Source organism: Ambystoma mexicanum, chromosome 6q, assembly GCF_040938575.1.
Source record: "Ambystoma mexicanum isolate Mex_15411 chromosome 6q, UKY_AmexF1_1, whole genome shotgun sequence".
Lineage (NCBI taxonomy): Eukaryota > Metazoa > Chordata > Amphibia > Caudata > Ambystomatidae > Ambystoma > Ambystoma mexicanum.
The window spans coordinates 227679808-227703216 of record NC_090937.1 but is presented as its reverse complement, the minus strand read 5'-3'; the positions used below and the strand labels follow the sequence as shown (position 1 = coordinate 227703216).

The 23409-nt window shown below is 50.2% G+C and overlaps 1 protein-coding gene across 1 annotated transcript in view; it reads left to right on the top strand.

The window, feature by feature from the left end:
• USP53 (ubiquitin specific peptidase 53) overlaps window positions 1-23409 on the top strand; it is a 321924-nt gene that overhangs the window by 179683 nt on the left and 118832 nt on the right. The window contains exons 9-10 of the mRNA XM_069630685.1: window positions 20861-21032; window positions 21168-21323. Coding sequence (XP_069486786.1) covers window positions 20861-21032; window positions 21168-21323 — 328 coding nt within the window. The remainder of the gene's footprint in view (window positions 1-20860; window positions 21033-21167; window positions 21324-23409) is intronic.

Genomic DNA, 23409 nt, shown 5'->3' with positions numbered 1-23409 from the left:
TACCTGAATATTACCGGTTGCCACGAGGAACTCTTCGTTAGGGTCAAGCTGCAACCTGCAAGGAATCGGACAGAGTGAAAGTCAGACATTTGAACTCTTACGAACTACATACTTACGGCGTCTTGCCGGGACTCTGAGTTAATATTGTTCTGGAACTCACCAATTCCTTCGAGCCAGTGAAGCAACTGGTTATCTACGCGCCCCTGTGCTCAATGCAGGATCGAGAGCTCATCATTCCAAACCATCAGGTGAGACTCGAAGAGGGGACATCAAAGGTGATTAGTGGGGAGATCAGCGGGAGTGGGGGGGAGGGGGGAGGACGGGAGTTAATGCTAAACTCCACGGGTGGTTAATTCCCTTTCTCCATTTGCAGAAGAATATTCCTATGGGCCAAGCAAACGAAGCTAGGTGGGCCAGTCCAGTCCGTCATCTCGGCACTACGTGCCACATTGGTGGAGACCGTAGCTGTCCAGTTCAGATCGACGCCCCTGTGGGAGCCAGGTGAGCGTAACAAGGTGCTGGACATGCCGTTCGACGGGAACAACCTGTTTGGGAAAACTGTGGATGAGTCCCTCCAAGCCATCAAGGTGGACACAGAGACTGCTAGGGCCCTAGGCGTCCTCCGGTAACGGAGGCCCTCCTTTCGGAGTGCGGAGGCAAACAGAGTGCCTCCAAGGGATACAGCGGTGGCTCCTCTACGTACCGCCAAGCGGCCCGCTCCTCATCGCAGGAAGCCTATAGAGGACGAGGCAAGTCGGGGGGACCCCGCTGTCGTCGCCAGGGAGGCCAAGGCGGCAAGGCATCCACCAAGCAAGATTGAACCGACAGTGGGGTCGGGCCCCCACCGAAGCACCCCGGTGGGAGACCGGCTGGTAAAGTTCGGCAGCGTGTGGGAGTCCATCTCCACCGACCGTTGGGTGCTGAACGCCCTGGCCCAGGGGCACGCCCTTGAATTTCTAAAAACGTGCCCCCGCATTCCACCCGTGGTCAGGAAGGAAAATCACTTCCCTCAACTGCTCTTGGAGGTGAGGGCTTTGCTCAGAAAAGGTGCCATCGAGCTCGTCCCGAAGAAGCTCCGGAGTATACTCGAGGTACTTCCTAGTAAAAAAGAAGACGGGAGGATGGCGCCCCATCCTGGACCTGCGACGGCTGAACAAATGCATCAAGGCACAGAAATTCTGGATGGTCACCCTCCAGCACGTGCTGGGACAGCTGGAGGAGGGAGATTTCCTGTCGCCGTTGGATTTGGAGGATGCGCACTTCCACATCCCCATTCTGAAAGGTCACCGAAAGTTCCTCAGGTTCGTGGTACAAGGACGGCACTACCAGTTCAAGGCCCTCCCGTTCGGATTGAAGTCGGCACCCAGGGTGTTCACCAAGTGCCTCGCACCGGTGGCAGCGCGGCTGCGCCTGCAGGGGATCCACGTCCTGCTGGCCACGGACGTGGCCAGGGTAAGGTCTATCATGTCCCTCCTCGGGATGATGTCCTCCTGCATATATCTCGTGCGCCTGTGCAGGCTTCGGATGCACCCTCAGCAAGAGTTCCTCGACTCCCGCTGGATCCAAGCGACGGGCAGCTTCGAGGACAGGATCCCGCTCAACGAGACCTTCCGACGAGCGATCCGGTGGTGGGGCACCCGCGCTCATCTGACGGCGGGCACCGACTTTCAGACCCCATCCCACCAGATAATGGTAACGACGGATGCCTCCCTGGAAGGGTGGAGAGCGCACACCGGAGAACTTCACGCGAGAGGCCTTTGGCTCCCGGAGGAGAAGACGCTCCACATCAATATCCTGGAGCTCCATGCAGTGTTCTGAGCCCTCAGGTCCTTTCTCCCATCCCTCAAGGGCAAGGTAGTGAGAATCTTCACCGACAACAACACCACCACGATGTTCTACATCTGGAAGCAGGGAGGAACCAGATCCCCAGCCCTCTCCAAGGATGCCCAGGATCTGTGGCATTGGGCCGTCGCCCAAGGGATGTTTCTGGTGCCCTTTCATCTGGCAGGGATAAAAAAAAACATCGCCGACTCACTCAGCAGGGAGCTGCGCTCGTGCCACGAGTGGGAACTACGTCAGGATCAAGTGGATCGACTCTTCAGACGATGGGGAAAACCCCAGTTCGACCTGTTTGCGACAGCGACGAACTCAAAGTGCCAGAGGTTCGCCAGCAGGTATCCCCCAGCCGAGGAGCATGGGCGAGGCTTTCTGGGAAGGCCTGTTCCTTTATGCGTTCCCTCCGTTGCCGTTGCTGCTCCGACTCGTCAACCAGCTCAAGAGGTCCCGGTGCAGGATGATCCTGGTCGCACTGGCGTGGCCGAGGCAGATCTGGTTCCCGGACCTTCTGGACTTGTCAGCGTCCCCACCAGTCAAGTTGCTGGCACAAGCCTCTCTCATCAATAAGCCCATTGAGGAATCTAAGCTCTTCGGGAAAGTGGTGGATGAGGCCTTGGAATCAGCTAAGAAAGAGCATGAGACTCTTAAGTCTCTGAAGCAGATCACACACACCAGAGAGGTAATAACTCTCGGCGGTCCTTTCAAGGGCAAGCCCGTGCTGGTCAAAACAACTATGGCACGGGGAACATCAACACAGGACAAGCTTCGGGAAGCCCCGCATACTACCCTTCAAGGGGTCAGAAACGAGGCAAAGGTAGAGGCCCCAATCCCAGAGGAGCCACAGCCTCTGGTCAGAAATGACCACCAGATCCAGGTCCCCTCCCATTTCACCCCGGTCGGGGGGGCGATTAACATCTTTCCTCATGGCATGGGAGGGGAGAACTTCAGACTAGTGGGTCATAAAAACGGTCGCCCACAGGTACTGCGTGGAATTCGCCCGACCTCCACAATTCAGACCGCCACGCTCACGGTGCCTTTCACCGGACCATCTGGAGATCCTGAATCAAGAGGTGGAAGCACTGCTGGGAAAGGACGCCATAGGAGCCGTGGAGTAAACAAGGGTATTTATTCAGTGTACTTCCTTGTACCCAAAAAGGACCTCACCATGCGCCCTGTTCTAGACCTGCGCCCAGTGAACCAGTTCATAAAACCCCAGAAGTTTCGCATGGTAACACTACAGGAGGTGATCCCATTGCTGAAACAGGGGGAATACATTGCAACATTGGACATGAAAGATGCATACTTTCATATTTCAATGTTGCCAGCGCACAGAAAATATCTAAGGTTCAGGATAGAGGACAGGCATTACCAATTAAAAGTACTCCGCTTCGGCATCGCCTCGGCGCCAAGGGTGTTTACCAAGGTCCTGGCAGTGGCTGCAGCACACCTGCGCAGACTATCCGTCCCAGTTTACCCTTGCCTCGACGACTGGCTCATCACAGGGGCTCATTCGACACATTGTTTTTTTCGAACGCCCAAAAAACAGTAGATCTTCTCTTCAGTCTGGGTTTCTCGATCAACGAAAAGAAATCCAGTCTTGTCCCCAGTCAAACAAAACAATTTCTGAGCGCTTTAATTCAACGGAAGATGGTCTCGTCTTCCCCTCCAACAAGAGGGTTCAGAACATGCTTTTTCAGATCCCTCAATATGTGGCCAGTTGGGAGGTGACGGTGCGCAAAGCCATGCGCATGCTAGGAATGATGGCGTCATGCATATACTTGGTTCCCCACGTGCGGCTGCGCATGCGTCCCATGCAAGAGTGGCTCAACAGCCAGTGGTGTCAGGCCAGCGGACACTGGGAAGATCTGGTAGCTGTCTCGCCAGCCCTCGTTCTCTCTGCAGTGGTGGTCAAGAGATAACCTCTTGAAGGGGAAGACCGCACCACCCCTGTAGTGGAAGCCACTCTCACTACAGACACATCTCTCACGGGGTGGGGCGGCTCACCTGCTTCAGACAGCGCACGGAGTGTGGTCCCCTCAAGTAGCGTCCAACCACAACAGCCATGTATTACCTGAGCAAACAGGGGGGCACTCACTCTCTAGGGCTATCCAAGCTGTCCCAAAACATTTGGATATGGGCTCTCAAACACAAGATGTCCCAACATGTTCCAGGGGAACTCAATCTTCTGGCAGACGCGCTCAGCAGAGATTTTCCTCTGCCCGAAGAATACGAATGGCAGCTACACAAAGACATTGGGCCTCATTACGAGTCCGGCGGTAGCCGCGGCGGTAAAACCGCGGCAGAAAAACCGCCTGGTTAGCGCCGGACTCGTATTACCATTCCGCCTCCGTGACTCCCGGAATTACCAGGGCATTACAGCCCTGGTGTCCCGGGAATTCCAGAGGCGGAATTCGGTAAATCCCCATTCCCATTGAGTCCAATAGGACTCAATGGGGAAGTGGAAACACCGGCACCATCTTGTGATGGTGCCTGTGTTTCCACGTCCGCCTGCAGGCAGGAGGTGTTCAAACCGCCAGGTCAGACCTGGTTTACCGCCACTGTTAATTCCGGACCACTCGACCTGTAATGAGGCCCATTGTGTCCAACGTCTTAGCAGAATGGGGTTTCCCAAAGACCTGTTCGCTATTCAGGAGAATGCCCAATGCTAAGACTACGCCTCCAGGTACCCCCAGAACCGATCCAAGGGGAAAAGTCTCTCGATAACATAGTCAGGGAAATTTGTCTACGCTTTTCCCACCCGACTCCCCTGCTCAGCAAAATAGTGCACAAGATGCGCCAGGAACCAGTTACCATGATACTGGTGGCCCTCATGTGGGCCCGCCAACCCTGGTTCGTTCACCTGATGGAAATGTCCCTCTCCCCACCAGTGAAACTACCCTGCCCATACAACATGTTGTCTCAGGACAGGGGGGAGACCCTACACCCACCCCACTGCCCTGCGAGCTGAACCTTCCCTGACCACCTTCCGCAAAACCTTGAAAACCACCCTGTTTGCTTGATTCCCTACCGTCTATCACCTACACTCGCCACATGTATACCTGACCTCTTGTACGCCTCCATGCATAATATCTGTTACACCTAAATGTCAATGCCAAATGATGTAACCTATGCATAATGTAACTAAGCTGTCTGCAAGTAACAGCGCCAAAATGCCCCTGGGCTGCCTGCGCGCTATACAAATGTAAAAAATAAAATAAAAATAAAAAAATGCCCACAAACTCTGAATTTAGCAGCTTGGCTCCTGAGGTCATAGAGTTTGGACACCCACAGCTCCCTCAGAGGTGCATGGACATACTCAGGGAATCTAGGAAACCGAGCATACATTATTGCTATGCCAGCAAATGGAACGTTTTGTCATCTGGTGCAATTCCAAGGGCATCGATTGCTCACCCACACACATTGTGCTGCACCTAACCCATCTGTTGGACACTGGGTTAGTCTTCAATTCCCTAAAGGTTCATCTGGCTGCTCTGTCAGCCTACACCAGATCACAACAAAAAGTGTTGTGGTGGAAGATACCAGTGATTAAGGCCTTTATGGAAGGGGTAAGAGGATTTATCCTCCCCTTTCTCACCCAGCTCCTGGATGGGACCTAAATGTGGTTTTGACCAGGCTCATGGGAGCTCAGTTTGAGCCTATGCATAAAGCAAGTCAGAAAAACCTGACTTATAAAACGACCTTCCTAGTAGCTATCACTTATATCAGAAGAGTTAGCGAACTACATGCACTTTCTGTTCTAGACCCCTTTGTTACAGTCAACAGGGATAAGTTAGTTCTGTGCACGCACTCCAGATTTGCACCTAAATTCATATCGAAGTTCCATGTGAACCAGTCCATTGAACTGCCTACCTTTTTCCAGAATCCCACTAGCATGCCCGAAGGAAGCATACACACACTGGATTCTTAGAAGAGGAATCCATAGGAGGAATGTCGGTGAGAATATTACCAAAGCTAAGTAATTTGTTCTTTTGGTAATAAGCCTGAACTGAATGAGACTGAAACACGCTGATCTGATCATTAAGGGTAACAGATTAGATTTACATCTTGTGTTGGCCTCGTTCAGTTGGATTTGTATCAGTGATGTCATTCAGTTATTTGCCAACTGACCTTATGTCTTTTTGAAACTTGGAAATGTTGCACAATTCTGCAATCTGGTTCCAAAGCCTTGTACTCTGGCATTTTTCATCATCAGGACAGTTATCAGCAAAGGTCAATAGGACGTTCAGTAAATAAGGGTTGGATAACAAAGCTTTCACAGTAATAGGTTTTTGAGAAATATGGCAGTATATGTGTTTAAGAATATTGAGAAGAGCAGGTAGGGCACTAGAATGTATAGAGAAATGCGCTGATCAGTAGTGCTTATGGTGGGACCCTGATGACTGTGATGGGGTTCAAAAGAGACAGTGCCGATCCATCCCAAATTGCGTTCAACAGAAACAAAGGTAGAGCCCTAGTCAAATCAGCGCTGGTTGAGCAATTGGTTCAATGAGAATATTGTATGGTTTCGTGGAGTTAACCCAGTCCAGTTATGTTGATCATCAAGGTTTTTTTAATTAAAATTCCAGCCAACGCATGTTTTGACCCTCATGGGTCTTTGTCAAGTCTGGGTGCGCAAGAACACAGTTGGGGCCCTCGGGGGCAAGGGATGATGGTGTCCTGGGAAGTTATCTTAAGATGAGTTGGCTCCTTAGGTTGGATATTAAACACTTATTCTGTCAGGCCGTGTCAGACCTGCTTTCAGAAGTCCATATGGTAACAGTGATCTTTGGATGTTTAAGGATATGCCAGGTACCTTGTGCAAAATCTGTGTATTTATGCATAATAGAACAGTTTATTTTGGATAGTTTAGCTTTGTCCTCATTAATCTATAGCACCATTAACCTAGAGAAAGGGAACTTCCAAATCATTCCATGCCGTGCTTGATTGTGTCCCTTAAGAAAAATGTAAATAATATACTAAAAGGAAAGCTTTAGAATCCATAGACACAAGTTCCACTTTTAATTCCGAAAACCATAAATAAAAGGGGGTTTGGTGGTTGCAAGTTGAACATATTTCTAAACTGAAGGTGTGGTTGGGGTGGGGGATTGTTGGGGTATTATATTACCGCGACCATGAAAGGTGTATTATATTGCCATGAACAGTGCGACGATCCTTCAGATGCCGTCACTACTTCTGAGGGGGACACCCCTCTCCATGAGGCTAGGGAGGTGAGGCCGCTAACCGATAGTCCTACTAGGGCTGATAACATGCAGGAGGATCTCATGAAGAGACTCCTCTCTTGGGGATAAGGATGCGTTTGGGAGGCACAGCCCCTTTAAACTGCAACCCGGTAGGCTGAGGATAGTACCTGAACCGTATGAGTTTAAACGCCTGTCCAGAACCATGTGTTTTTGTGAAACATTGAACTATCCTTATGACATAGTACTGCGAATGATGCAAGCAACCGGGAAAAGTACCAGAGAAGCTGTTTTCAATGAAATGAACGTTATGTCATGGCGGGCCCTACTATATCAGGGCGTCTGAAACAAATGAACGTGGAAGGGGGTACCGAGGAGAATATCAGCGAGAGGAGAGTACCAGAGCAAGTACTTTGAACCGGACTAAGGAATCTAGAATGGGAGAAAGAATGAAGGCGAGAGGAGACCCAGAGGCAGGCTCGAAAAGCTCGAGCTAGAGATGTGAGGATGCAGTTCAAGGGAAAGCACAAGGATGTCTCGCAGGCTTATGAGGTTTTTGGCCGTGGCGAGAGCTGAAACAAAGAATGGAATAGGCATCCCGCATGGCGGCAGAGCGCCAAACATTTTACAGATGAAACTTGGTGGCCGGTGGGTGAGAGTCAATTCGAGCAAGAGAAGTGGCACAGCACCCCGATTAACCAGAAGTATGTTGTCCATAAGACGGTTGGAAAGCATTATACGTGTCGGCCGAGAGTCGGCCCAGCGGTGGTACAGAGATTGGGTCATGATGGCGTGACCTATAGTGGCTGGATTGGCCAGTCCAACAACTACGCCGAAACTGCGAAACCTACCCATTCCAACAGCCACTCACACAGACCTGAACAGTATCCAGAGTGGTGGTGGATGGACGTTCTGTACAGTCAAGAAAGGTCGAGTCCTTGGTCCACTTCCAGTGTGCCAGCTGTACAGGGCAAGAGAAGCGAACTGCGACGAGAGTGGAAAAAGGCGATTGACTGTCATGAAAACCCAGGCCGAACCAGTGAAAACTCCCGACAACCTGCATAAGGCAACAGGAATTATTAAAGTCTGGGAGAGTGCCAAGGGAAAATTGAGAGCCTCAGAGGGTGCCAATAACATCAGGAGGGTGTAAAGAACAGTAAGCTGAATATGCATAAAGACTAAACAGTAAAATAATTAAGCTATCCCTCACCTTGGCCGTTGGGATTAAAGTCTGTCAGTTCTTCTCCGGAAACCAGACGCCCCTTGAAACCTGTTCAAGGGGTTACCTTCTTGTACAGCCCGAAGAAACTGACACCCATAATTAGTCGTCCGGAGTATCATTGACAAGAAGAGCGTTCTCAAGAGGGCAATCGTTGATGGAGACGTGGAGGTCCTCCTGGGCACACCCCAAAATCAAGGGCTGGCCCATCGAGCAAAACCCCAATCGCCTCTATCATCCGTCTGTTACATCTTGCTGATTAACACCAGATTCTTCCAGAAGTCTCGTCTTCTCAGCTCATGACCTTAACTTTGCCTTCCACAAGATAAGAAGAAAAATAATTTGTTTTTTTGTCATTTTCTTTTCGCTTGAAAAGCCAAGAGAATCGAGAATCCTTTGAGATGTAAACCATGAAAAAATGGAGAAACCCGTAAACCTTTTTGTGATACCGTTCTCAGGTCAAATTCACAACAGGGTGATACTGGAAGGTCAGAACAGCTTCATCGTCCCAGTGGGGGCGGAGCAAAAGACGTACCAAAACCCAGATATTGTGAAAACCTCCATAAGGGAACTACACATCTCATCAAGAACTGTGAAAGACACTGGAGAACCAGCTAGGATAAGGGAAGTCCTTCTCCTAGTCTCACGAGAACTTTGTGATTATTTGATTTTCAGTTTGGTTATAGAGAACCCAGAACATTTATGGAACTTTTGCTTTGAGCAAACTTGATCTGCTTTTTGGACGCTCTGCATGCAGGAGATGGATTACTAACAGTAGCTGGACTTTGGTATCTTTGCTGTAGCGACAGGGATAGAGTAGGAGCATTTGTGACTGCCATGGTACTTTTTTGTTTTGACTCACACATACTTGCTGACGAGTGCCCGAGTTTCTTTAGTTCAGGTAGGGAAATCCCCTTAGCATTACGGATAGATAGGTTTGGTTTTTCATTTAGTGCAATTCTATAGCAATCACTACAGCACCACCTTTTCAATCTCTTGATTCCTTGTCGACACAACAGTTGCAATCATTTGTTTCCAAATTGAATTTATTGGTGTTTTATGGCACAGCAAAACATAGAAGTGTAGCAAGTTCAAGACAAAAACATTTGGGTTTGGTTGATCAATTCCAAATCACAGCTTGCATGCAAATCTTGAACAGTGCAGGTTGATTTTTATGGCCCTTGTATCCATTTGTTAAACATTTCCAAAGCTCCCTGAAGAATTAAAAGGAAAAACCCAGCTGCGACAGACAGTTGCTGCTATGATCATATTACATGGATATAGTTCAGCAGAGAAGGTTTAACGACCTGTTGAGAAACGTTGGTGCAATATTTGGTAAGGGGGCCGATTGCTGAGATGCCCTGTTCAATGGTGGTTTCTTTGTCTGCTGCCCGAATAGCCCAGACCTTATACCTCCATATGTTGGGAATGGCCCCTGCGGTTGTTTCCAGCATTTAACTACTGTTTTTCCCGCTGCCGCCAGCAAGTGTTACCAGGGAGGATTTTGAGCCTCTCAAAGGATAACTGCCTTCAACTACATTGCCCAGGATCACTGCTAAGAGGTACTCCCCTGATGGCTTATATGTGAGAGGTCCTCCATCCAATAGACTATTTAGTCTTCAGAGACGATCAGCACATTAATCGTGGTTCATCGTTCCCCACATCAACCTCTAGCAAAGAGGTGATATTGAAGTTTTGTAAGTATGTAGGTGTGCTGGATACAGATGCCATCTGTATAGAATCTTAAACGCCCATTATTTGAGCCACACAACATGAAGAGCAATGTGCTCTTTTTCATATGCTCTCTGATGGTCCTTTTACAGTCTCCACATTCAGTTCTTTCCCATGCCTGTGTGCATGGGACTTTTTGGGTCGGGTCCCCTCTGTTCAGTAATAAATATATATATGCCTTTCTGGTCCACGTCTCTAACTATTAGAGAGCCGATGGTGGACGAGTGCAAACCGGTCTTACCGCTGGATGTGAAATACAGTGCCTCACCGGAGTATAGCGGAACCATTCTCTTTCAGTGAGGCGAAACATATACTTAAATTCAACAAAAGTAAGAGGGGCCCCTGGGTGTATATTTTCTACCTCTCCAACAGTACGCTGTTTAACCATTCATTGAAATGTTTTTTTGCACTCCAGATGAGAACCCCAGATTGTTTGACTGGGCAATGTGGACCAAGGCCACCCTGCACTAAGCCTAATTTGATGGTTTTATCCCTGTAGAACAGAGATGTACAGGTGGAAGGTATTGGCGTGCCCTGAGTATTTCTCAAAGCTTTGTCAATCTAGGGTAGGTCTTGCAGATCACTGATTGTTCTGTTTCCACCCATCCATATTGGGTTCTGGAATTGCCCCATGTCATTACATTTGATGAGTCTGCTGCTGTTATGTACCCGAGTGGATCCGGAAAGCTCGGGCCACCGATGAAGCAATCTGTGAGCAAAATGGCTTTATGTACCCTCTGTAACGCTCACCTGATTCCCGTAGCGGCGCCGGTCTTGACTGGGCGTATACCGTATCTTCAAAGGTGATGTGTAACACACGGCTGGCTCTTTGGGCTGGACCTCTGGGCACTGTATGTCTGACTCGAAGGGTAAGATGTCTCAGGTAAGTGAACGCCATGCTCTCCATCTGCCTCGGGGCAGGGTGCTGTAACCAGTTTCTTCACTGGATAAGGGGAGCAGGCCTCTTGACTTCAGAGGACTGCTGTCCGTCGTTTACTGCACGAACGGTAAGTTTCGAGTAATTCTTATGTCTTTAAAGTCTTTAGTAATGATGTCTCTTGTTTTGCAGGGTTCCGGCGATGGTGGATGACGGGCTGAAGTGAGTTGAAGATGGAGCCCGTGTGATGAATAGAAGCGCCTGAAAGCACGTAAGTAAGCGCTTGTTGCCTGCTTCACGATGCGCTCTAACTGTCTTTTTATTTTGCAGGTAGAAGTTCGGAGCGGCTGCAGGGTGCCGGAATACCCACTGGGTTAGATGTGGAAAGGAGTAATGGCACGTGAGTATTAAAGTTCCTCAATGTCTTTAAACGCACCTTGTTTTGTCTTTCAGATGCGGGATGCGTATAATCGTATAATCGTTCTTGGAAATACAATAAATTGTCCTTTACTGCAAAGTCCTTTCCCTGCAGATGCCAATTCTGTATGTCTGCTGGAGTTACAGCACCCTGCCCTGAGGCAGATGGAGAGCACGGCGTTCACTTACCTAAGGTGAGAGTGTTAACCTTTGGGGTTCTACAGGAGAAGAGAAAGGGAAGAAGAGAGAGACATTCAATAACCCATTTCCTTAATCCCATATTTTCTATCTGCAGACATCTTACCCTTCAAGTCAGACATACAGTGCACAGAGGTCCAGCCCAAAGAGCCAGCCGTGTGCTACACATCACCTTTGCAGATACGGTATACGCCCAGTCAAGACCGGCGCCTCTACGGGAATCCGGTGAGCGTTACACTGCCCTGGATGCCAGCTTCAGAATGTTTTCAAGGAGGACGAGCATTCGTTATGCCTCTGTCTCCATGAGGACAAGACGCACACGGAGAAGGACTGTGCGTTTTGTGGGAACATGTCGGAGCGGACCATGAAGGATCGCCACCTCCGTCTCGCCAACTGGCTGGAAGGGAAGAGCTGTCGGGCGAGAAGAAGAAAAAGTCCGAGCGGTCTTCTAAGTCCTGCGAGGGTGCCCCGGCGATGGGGGCCCAACAAAAGGCTAAGCACTGCGAGTCTGCGGGCACCGGGAGCGCCTCCTTGGCTGCCAGGCAGGGCGCATCCTCCCTGGCGCCATCAACCACGAGCCAACGCTCTGGCTCGGGTAAGAGGAAGTCTGAGAACCCGGCGAAACTTCTGGAGAGGCCCCGGTCGATCTCGAAGATTCCGGCAGAGGGGGAGCGAGGCTCGGACCCTCCCCCCAAGGTGAAGGCCCCAGGCGTCCAGAAGGTAACAATGGCCTTAATTCACCCTGCTAAGACCTCGATTGAGGATGTCGCCGCGGCCCTGGCTCAGCCTGTGGAGGCTTCACCAGTGGAGGCGACCTCATGACCCAGAGTCTCCCTGCCACCGCTGAGGTAGTCGTCTTTCAGGCCCATTGAGAAGACCCCCACGAAGTCCTCGTTGGAAAAGGTGGGGGAGGGGCTGGTGGCCATCGTGGATACGGACACGACCTCTGAAGAAGAGCTCATCGAAGTTGTGGAAGAGGCCCAGCCCATCGGGAGGGATCCCGACGAGGGCGACGACGAGGGCGACGACGAGAGCGACGGTGTCAAGAGCCCTCGCGCCCGTCGTTTCCGGCGCTGCAGGACACTTCGGCGGCCATTTTGTCAGCGATTCAGTCCTTATGCTCGGAGATAAGGACAAGGTTGCCCCTCCCCCCGACGGAGGTACCTGAGCCAGACCCGACGGGGGAACCGGAGCCAGGACCTTCGGAAAGTCCACCGCATAAGAGGAGGACGACGCATCCTACGCCACCTCTGCGGCCTGCTCTGCCTTCCCCCAGTCTACTACCCACGGGGATGATACAGGCACGGACACGGCTACGACAGGTACAGATGACAACGGAGGCGACGACGGGACGCGTCCCCTGTCACCCCCTGCTCGGGCGTCCCCGCCCGATGAGATTGGATCCTTTCATGCCATGATTTTCCAGGGCATCCGAGCTCTTCCAGCTCTGCCCAGAAGAGAAGAGAAGGGTTCCTTTACCAACGGCGCGAGGCTAAAAGGAAGACGGTCCTCGCCGTACCGCTTCTTGATGACATCTGGGATGAGGGGCTCGCCCTCCTCAAGAATCCTGCCACGGCGCCGGCAAAGAGGGACCGGTACGAGAAGAAGTACCGGGTCCCCAACGCTGCCCCCTTGTGCCTTCGACGCAACCTACCCCGGATTCGGTCGTCTCGGCGGCGCCAAAGAAGAAAGCTGGGGGTAGGGCATCGGCCTCGACATCAACTTCCCCGCCGGACGCCGAGGGCAGGAAGTTGGACACCATGGGACGGCGGATCATCTCATCCGCAGCGACGACTATCAAGGTGGCCAACGCCCTGGCTATCCTAGCCCGCTACGACAGGGAGTTGTGGTTCAAAATCGCCCCTCTGTTGGACTTCTTTCCAGACGCCAAAAGGGCTGAGGCCCTTGAAATCCTACAGGAGGGTGAGATTGCTTCAGACCACACCATCACGGTGTCAACGGACATCGCCGACACCGGTTTCCGTCAGTTGGGCAACAGCGTTTGCTTGAGACGACGAGGTTGGCTCAAGGCCACGGATTTCCGCCAGGACGTACAAACCAAGGTTTTGGACATGCCCTTCGATGGGAACAATCTGTTTGGGAAGGCGGTTGATGAGTCACTTCAGGCCATCAAGACAGACCGAGACTGCCCGGGCACTGGGAGTGCTCCAACAACGACGGCCGTCCTTTCGGAGCTCCGGAGGCAGACAAGGTGCCTCCAAGGGATCCGGCAGTGGCTCCTCCACGTACCGCCAAGCGGCAAGATCTTCGTCCCAGGAAGCCTACAGGGGGCGCGGCAAGTCAGGTGGTGCCCGTCGTCGTCGACAGGGAGGTCAAGGAGGCAAGGCGGCCTCCAAACAAGATTGAACCGACCGTGGGGTCGGGCCCCCGCCGAAGCACCCCGGTGGGAGGCCGGCTGGCGAGGTTCGTCAGCATGTGGGAGTCCATCTCCACCGACCGTTGGGTGCTGGACGCCCTGGCCCAAAGGCACGCCCTCAAGTTTCAGAAGAAGTGCCCTCGCGTTCCACCCGTGGCCAGGAAGGAAAATCATGTCCCTCAACTACTGTTGGAAGTAAGGGCGATGCTCAAGAAGGGTGCCATCGAGCTCGTCTCAAAGAGGCTTCGGGGCGCCGGAGTTTACTCAAGTTACTCCTCGTAAAAAAGAAGACAGGAGTATGGCGCCCCATCCTGGACCTACGACGACTGAACAAGTACGTTCCGTCATGCGATCCGGTGGTGAAGTACCCGCTCCCATCTGTCGGCGGGCACGGACTTTCAGACCCCAGCTCACCAGGTAACGGTGACGACGGACGCCTCCCTGGAAGGTTGGGGAGCGCACTCCGGAGATCTTCACGCGAGAGGCCTTTGGCTCCCGGAGGAGAAGTCTCTTCACATCAACATCTTGGAGCTCCGCGCAGTGTTCTGGGCCCTCGGGTCCTTTCTTCGTCCCCCAAGGGCAAGGTGGTGAGGATCTTCACCGACAACACCACCACCACAATGTTCTACATCCGGAAGCAGGGCGGAACCAGGTCCCTGGTCCTATCCAAGGAAGCCCAGGATCTGTGGCATTGGGCCGTCGCCCAAGGGATGTTTCTGGTGCCTCGTCATCTGGCAGGAATAAAAAACACAATCGCCGACTCACTCAGCAGGGAGCTGCGCTCGTGCCACGAGTGGAACTACGCCAGGATCAAGTGGATCGACGATGGGGTGAACCCCAAATTGATCTCTTCGCGACGGCGATGAATTCCAAGTGCCGGAGGTTCGCCATCAGGTTCCCCCAGCCGAGGAGCATGGCCGATGCTTTCTCGTTCCTCTGGGACGGCCTATTCTTTATGCGTTCCCTCCGCTGCCGTTGCTGCTCCGGCTCATCAACCAGCTCAAGAGGTCCCGTGCAGGATGATCCTCGTCGCACCGGCGTGGCCGAGACAGATCTGGTTCCCGGACCTTCTGGACTTGTCAACGTCCCCACCAGTCAAGCTGCCGACGGACGCAGACCTTCTCTCCAGAGAAGGAGGCGCCATTCTTCACCACAACCCGGAGTCTCTGAACTTCCAGGCCTGGCTCCTGCAGCACTAGAGTTTGGAGGGTACGACATCCCGGCCAACTGCAGAGAGGTTCTTGCAAAGGCCAGGGCGTCCTCAACTCTCAAGTGCTACGGACATAAATGGAAGAGGTTCTCTGTCTGGTGCTGTGCACAGAAGATTAACCCTCTGCGGATTACGGCCCCTCAAGTACTGCCGTACCTACTATCGCTGGCCAAAGCTGGACTGGCTTACGCCTCCATCAAAATACATCTGGCTGCAATCTCCCGATATACCAGGACTACGGGATGGGCGTCCTTGTGGTCTCATCGCCTGGTGAAAGACTTCATGAAGGGACTATTCCGATCATTCCCTCTGGTGAAGGCTTCTGCCCCAGCGTGGGAGCTTAATGTGGTGCTGACCAGGCTCATGGGGGCCCCATTCGAGCCTATGCATTCGGCACCTTTGAAGTTCCTGTCATGGAAGACAGCTTTCCTCGTGGCCATCACCTCTGCACAATGAGTGGGAGAGATCCAGGCCCTATCTTGCAAGCCTCCATACTTGACTTTTCATGACACAAGGGTGGTGCTGAGGACACACCCCTCCTTTATGCCCAAGGTGCCGTCGGACTTCCACCTCAACGAGCCCTTGGTGTTGCCAGTTTTCTTCCCGTCGCCTTCGTCGCTGGCCGAGAGGACTTTGCACTCGCTGGATGTAGCTAGAGTGCTGAAGTTCTACGTGGACCGCACGAAGAGTTTTCGGAAGACGTCACAGCTGTTTGTGAACTTTGGGACTGTGAATCAAGGGAAGGCTCTCTCGAAGACTTCCATTTCCAGATGGCTCTCCAGCTGCATCATGCACTGTCACCGGTTGGCAAACTGACCGCTGCCTGGCCGTCCGAGAGCCCATTCGACCAGAGCGATCGTTGCTACCACGGCGTTCCTGTCTGGTGTGCCCCTGCTGGACATCTGCAGGGCTACGACGTGGAGGTCGACGCACACCTTCACAAGATTCTACTGCATCGATCGGGACTCCAGGTTCTTCCAAGCAGTGCTGAGCAACCTGTTTGCCTAAGGTGAGCCTTGTGAGGAGGTAAGAGTTGCTTAATGTTGAGCCTGTTGCCACCTCCCATGGTTGTACATGTGTGTACTGCTATGTATTCTCTTATTCATGAGCATTTGAATCCATGCCAGACCCCATGCTGGAGAAGGAACAAGTTACTTACCTGTAACTGTTGTTCTCCAGCATGGGTCTGGCATGGATTCACATGCGAACCCTCCCGCCTACCCCTCTGCGGCTCTTCACTTGGTCATACTGCCACTTTACGTGCTACCAAATTTGAGGATGGCTGCCGGAGGCGGGGCTTAGGGAGAGGGCAGTCATTGGCTGGGGGCAGTATGACCCAGAGACCAGTGATTGGTTACTACTAAGAAAGACAGATCAGAAACGAAACTGATACTGATTTTTTTCTATACCGAGGATTCCCGGCCTGACGACGGGGAATATTCATGAGCATGTAAATCCATGCCAGACCCATGCTGGAGAACAACAGTTACAGGTAAGTAACTTGTTCCATATCAGATGCCTCGTCCTTCTCACCGCTCCCACGGATTTAGATTCTACTCCTATGCTGATGACAGCCAGCTGTTGGTTAGTCTTGATCTCACTCGTCCCCACACTGCTGCCCGGTTTAGGAGCTGCCTGGAGGACTTGGGTGCATGGATGGCTTTAAATTCACTTAAACTTAACGGGAACAAGACAGAGGTCTTGCTTGTGGGCACTACCAGTCCCCTCTCCTTCTGGACCCCTGACTTCTGGCCCTCTTCTATTGGCCTGTTTCCCCGTCCGTCCACTTCTGTGAAAACTCTTGGGGTTAAGCTCTCCTCCTCTTTATCTATGACTGATCAGGCTGCTGCTGTCATTAAAACTGTCCATTTTAAACTCTGTGTATTGAGGAAGGTTCTCCCCTTCATCCCAGCCCAATTCCACAGTCCTGTGGTTGCGGCTCTAGTTTTGAGCAGAGTTGACTACTGCAACTCACTGTATCTGGGCCAACCTGCCTATATTATAAATAGACTTCAGCTGCTTCATAACGCTGCCGCTAGAGTAGTCTCCCGTCCTCCCCCCTCGTACTCGCATGTCGCCTGTGTGCAGAGAACTTTACTGGCTTCCTGTGGAGAAGCGCATCTTGTTCAAATCACTGTGCATTGTCCACCGTGCCTTTTTATAAACAAGGAGCTGAATACCTCCAGGAAAGTTTCTCCCAATATGTGCCCTCCGATCTCAGTCTGCTCTACTGCTATCGGTGCCCCGTATTAGGCTGGCTAGGATGGGGGGGATGTGCTTTCTCTGTGGTGGCCGCTAGGTCCTGGAACAGATCCCGTTTACGCTGTGTGCCACTACTGACCATCTCTTTTCGATGATCTCTCAAAACAGTTTTTTTAGTCCCTTATGTTTCTCCTCCTCTCTCAGCGCCATGGTGCCCTCGGGTGTACGTGCACTTTATAAATCTGCCTAACATAACATAACAGTAAGTATAGGGAGATGATAACCATCAGGTGGCTGAATAGAGTTCCCTTTAACAGCAATTATCTACCTCCTGGGTCTTTACGAATTTCTTTCTTATCAAAAGGTTTAGCTTTAAAGAATAAAATAGCCTGTTTTGGTAGAAGCAGAAGCGAAAAATGGCTTTGGGTAATTTCTTTTCCATAGCATGTATTCCTCCAACGAAAGGAGATGGATCTTCTGCCACATGATGACATCTGCCTTCAATGCTAGGAGACTTATGACATTTTGAGGATTGATTTCCTCGTTTCTGAAAAATTCAGGCCCTGTTCATTCATGGTCAGAATTTCAGTGTGAGTGAAAATGTAGGCACCAAGAAATGCAAGAGCGTGCGTTGGCACAGACGCATTGGTAACCAGCAATCCACAATAGATCAAAAATACCAAACCAATGAGGATCTTGCAAAACAAACCCAATGGTACCTATAAACAATTTCCCACCCTACCCACCTGGTGCAGCCCTATGGACTTCATATTGAGATTGGGATGATTGGTTGCAAATCTCTCGTTCTGCATTTTAGCTCGGGGTGTGGGGCCATGGAGCCCGGTTCGGGAACGCACATAACGCCTGGCTATTACGGAATGCCATCCAATACGATTGCAGGCAAATATTATAGAGTATGTCAGCAGGTAGGCGCGCAGCCCTCAGTGCATGCTAACAAAGATGGAATATGGTCAAACTGTGAAAGGAAAATGGAAGTGAATAAGAGTGACAAGAGAAGAAGTACCTCATCAAACAGATGTGAATGTTAGATTAGTTGTGTCTATTATCAAACTTTGTGGACTGGTCTTCCTCCTTGCTCCCAGTCTTCCAGCTCCCCCCAAACCCGCCAATTTTCTGACTCTGGACTAGGTATTTGGGCATTCGTCTGGGATGCCTTTCTGAGAGGGCTAATCCCAGAGGGTGCCACGGCGGTCTCCAGGTGCATGGCCTTCTGGATTGTTAAAGCTCTTTGTTGACCCTCCAGTGTCAAGATCACAGAGCAGGGAGCCCATCTGTATTTAATGTCCTTGTGGGGCAGGGTTGAGGGCACAAGGTCCCACAGGAGCAGTAGTTTAGTCCCTCGAAGACATGTTGGTGATTCTCCTTGCTGCCTGGCTGAGAACACTCTGTGGGTGTGATCTAATTCTTGAACACAATTCTTTTTCTTAAATCGTGATAACACATATGTGAATGGGTTTGTGCTGTGATCTGTTCTCGGCATCCTCTTGTTTCAATTGCAAATATGTGCACTGAGCATCTAAGACCTCCCATATGGTTGGTTAGTTGCTAGGTGTCGCAGGTAAGATTTTTTGTCTCTGCAATGAAGATTCTGATTCCTCTGCGCAATTGTCAAGGTCGGCTACTTTGTGAAATCATTCTGAAATGCCAGTATAAATCTTCTTTAAAATCTGCTAATGCCTGCATGATGGTGGTTCTTTTTTTTTTCTTTTTAATTTTCTTTACATGGGGCCAAAAGATCATCCTCCTTTTCAGGGGTTGCATGGACCTTTACTGCTGCAACAACCGGACGTTTTCTTGGACTTCTGTTGCATCATGTCCACGATGTCTGCCTCTTTGGAGTGTTTGGGGGGGTCATTCGGCAGGTGAATTATGGAAGTCCCAGCAGCGAGGCCAATGAAGCCGGGCACGCAGTGCGCACCTGCTATTTGGGAACTCAAGAAGCCCTTAATCGAAATCCGAGTGACTCATCCGCCTGCGGTATATAGATTCCTCAACTTTGTGTAATTTAGGTGAGCTTACCAAATCCCCAAGCTGCTGTGACAGCAAGAGGCTGCCAAGCACACCAATATCGGTTCAGCTGATACACCTGTGATCACCTCGGTGCACTGACCACGAGTCTCCAGTTAATGGGGAATAGGTTGCTTCATATTTGAACAATGTCCACCTGAACCTTTTGCTACCCTTGCTTCACTAGCAGCAGTTTGGTCTCTTGTTTATGTACCTCCAGTGGCACAGCATTTGTCTAAAGGGGCTACTGCTATATGTGCTTCACGTTATAGGGTGGTTCTGCCCTTCTCCCCTGTTCAATGTGCTGGTGCCGATTTGATCCTACCCTGCACATGTTATGGGAACTGGTGGCGCTGAGTCTTCCCCCCTCATCCGTCCCGTCGCCTCCATGCACAGCTTGGATCGGCAGTGTGGCAGGCATCGTGCCAGAGCCAGCATGGAACGACAGTCTGCGTCGTCCGCCATGTTGGGTGGATTCAGGCACACCCATCTGCATGGAAGAATCTCTTCAAATCGCCTCAAGTTCCGGTATCGGAGTCTCCTCCAAGTGCTCCACGCTGTACAGGTCATGGGTAGACCTCAATTGTGAATCATAAGCAGCTGGGACCGGTGAATGGGCCCCATTAGCTGCTTGGCTCTGAGGAGCTCTCATGAGACATGACTTGCTCCGTTTGTCATGCCCCCATACACAAGCATTTTCTAGCAAGTCTACACTATGCTCTGCGAAAGTGTGCTGCCTTATCTTGAACTCTTCCTGCATTTGCTGAGAAGTTTAAAGTTAGCCCGACTGACCGTATGGTGGTTTACAAAAATTATGTCCACAATTTGGTGCTAGTTTTATCCTGCCATTTGACAAGGTGTATTCAAACAGCCTGTGCCAGTAAATATGCCATTTTCACTTGATAATCACCAATGGAAAGCTGGATGACTCAATAAAAGTTGTTTCCTTCACCAAACCAGGCTACCAGAAAGGAATCCTAATACTTTCATTATGAACCAGCGATACTTGCTTAAGGTGTTGAACAAATGGAGACAGGAGGGCGCAAGATATATTTTCTTAACTGTATATTGAAATGTTACTTTATTGTATTCAGATTTTCATCCATGTGTTCAGCAAGGAATAAGACGTTTGCTTTATGGTGCGGCTGGGTATGCCTCTTAGATCTTGTTCTTATTTTGCCTATTACCTGCTACTTGGAATCTCTGTGCCCCATTTTATGTTTCAATGAGGCCTGCTCCCTTCTCATCATTCGATTGAGTAATTCTGTTCTTTGAAACTTTGGAATGCGTTCTTGTTATATTTTTCTTCCTTTTTAACTTCCTCGTTTTATGGCCGTTCGAGTGAAAGACTGTCACTTCACATGTTTGTCTTAATTTACAATGTTGTCAAATTCTAGGAGTTATCATTGCATATTTAAATTGTGAGACAGCCGACCAGATTTAATTGAAGTAGTCTATCTTTAATATGCAATTCAAATAGAAAACACATTGTGAGAATTGCGGTTTTGACTGACACTTCGCCATGCATATGTTTTAAAATTAAAAATATGCTGCAATTGTTTCTCAGGTTGGAACAAAGTGGAAGGATGTGGTCTCCAAGTGCATTAGATGTCACTATCAACCATTGTTGCTGCTTTACTCCAACCCGGACGGTACATCTGTGTCCACAGAAGATGCGTTAAGGGAGGTCATCCAATGGTCACACTACAAAACTGTGCCTGTCAGCAGTGAGGACATAGGTACTGCACATATCTTAACATGCTATGTTTGAAATTAACACACTCTATTAAAAGATTGTGTCAAATTGCATTTGTGTGTCCGTTCTTCAAATCGAGCATTTTAAAAAATGCTGATGTATAATTTTCTTTTTGAAGGAATTGAAAGAGTGTCACCTTATTCAAAGCCGCCAGATCGGACTAAACATTTTGCATTTGCTGAGTCTGGATATCAAAGCATTGGTCAGCGGACTGAGCCTGAGAATGTCCCTTTTAGAAGGGGTCCTGTCCAAGCAAGTGGTGGTCGCGGGCAAGGTATGTACACATTTATACTACGGCATACAGCTAGCACTTTTTTTAGGATTCAGCATTATATAGTTGGAAGTCAAGGGAGCATTTTGTATTGTTTGCGCAAGCACAGCTTTACGAGTTAAGATATTAAAAATGCTACTATTGTTGCTCATTTTGTAGATGGAATGGCATTGAGCAAGCTTACACCTCATAAATACCATGAGGCAACCAGGTCACGTTTTTAAGTCCTAACATAACTTTTCAGATAATTGTTCAGCACTGTACACCTGGGAAAAGCACCATAACAGTACAGTGTGGGGTCGCTTGGACTACTGTTGGCAACTGCTAGTGCCTACGCTTTGGACAGATCACGCCTTGATCGTTTTGATCCCGACAACAGAAGTACTCTGAGGCCACGCTATAGTGCCACATATCCGCCGCCCTGGACATCGATCTGGTATCACCAGCCCTGCTCCTTTGATAAAGTCCTACAGAGCTGCAATCCCGCTCCAGTCCACCCTCTAGCGGCCTTTGACTGTGTATGCCTTTGCCAGCCCCTAGCAACCTCAAAATGATTTTGACCCTTGCCAGCCTCTAGCGGCCTCTTGATTGTGTATGCCTTTGCCAACCCCTAGCGGCCTCCAAATATTTTTGACCCTTGCCAGCCTCTAGCGGCCTTTGACTGCTCCACTGATACTATACTAGTGGACTTGCCCAACTAGTCCTGCACAAGCATTATACAGCATTTGTTTACAAATGCATTCAGCTGCCCACCTTACAGCGCCTACACCTCTCCACTTCCTCCATTTTCCTCCTTACTCTCTGTCTCTCTGGGCCACCCGCAGCTTGCTCCCTGCACACCCAGACCTTACACCACCACCACCACCACCAAACATCATGCACTCTGCTTCATACACAACACTATACTACACACTTAACCACTGCATCTCTAACCAGCCTGGACCCCTCCTTAGGCGCTACAAACGCTCCATCCATGCCCATGCTATTGAGATCGATGACCTCATCATTACCCACAAACTAGACATACTAGCCATATCCGAAACATGGCTCCATGAAGCATCCAACCCATCCATACACCTCGCCCTCCCTCAGGATTACACCATCCTTAGACAGGACCGCAAAACCTCTAAAGGTGGGGGCGTTGCCCTCATCTATAAAAATGTCCTTGCCATTAGGCTCTGTAACCAACAATGGGACAACAACGCTGACCTTCTCTCTAGCTCTCTCCCCTAACTGCACCATTAACTTCATAGTCACATACAGACCACCAAGCGCCCCCCACAGACTACCAAAAGCAACTCCTCCAAATCTTAGGCAGCAACCTGAAAAGCTCTACTAAAACCATCCTACTTGGCCACCTTAACCTTGGTTTAGATGACCCCAAGGATAAGGCTGCCGCACACTTAGCCAAGGATCTCTCCCAGATGGGGTTCGAACACAAAATCACCAGACCAACTCACTGCAAAGGTCGGACCATCGACTGGTTAGCAGATAATAACTGCGCATCGACCATCACCTCCATCTCAGCCCTCCCTTAGACGGATCACTATCTCATCCAATTTGCTATTCCAGCCACAGCCATTCGTAAAACCCTTACTCATGCCCCCCCGACTAAACTCCGAAGCTCCAAAAAACTCACTGCTACCAACCTCGCCCCTCTTCTTTATATCCCTGAACTCAAGCATGCTTTTAACCAAGACCCCACCCCTCTCGCCAACATCTATAACCATGCCCTCGCCTAAGCCAATGAGTCAATTGCCCCATTAGAAGATAAAAAAGAAAAAAAATCCATGCTCTCCAACTCTGGTTTACAGAAGAACTATCTGCCTTGCGCACCAAGAAACGAAAAGCCCTATCCAACCGGCAATTAACACCCAACCAATCCTCTCTCAACAAGTTCAAAGACATCTCACGGACCTACAAAAATGCCATATTCAAAGCCAAATCCGAATCCTATAATCAAAATTACCAAAGCTAGCTCCAAATCTAGAGAAATATTCTCTATAGTCAGCGAACTCGCTACTCCCGAGTCAAGCCCTGTCGAAATCATCAAGGATGAAGCATGGTGCACAGGCATCCAGACAGCCCT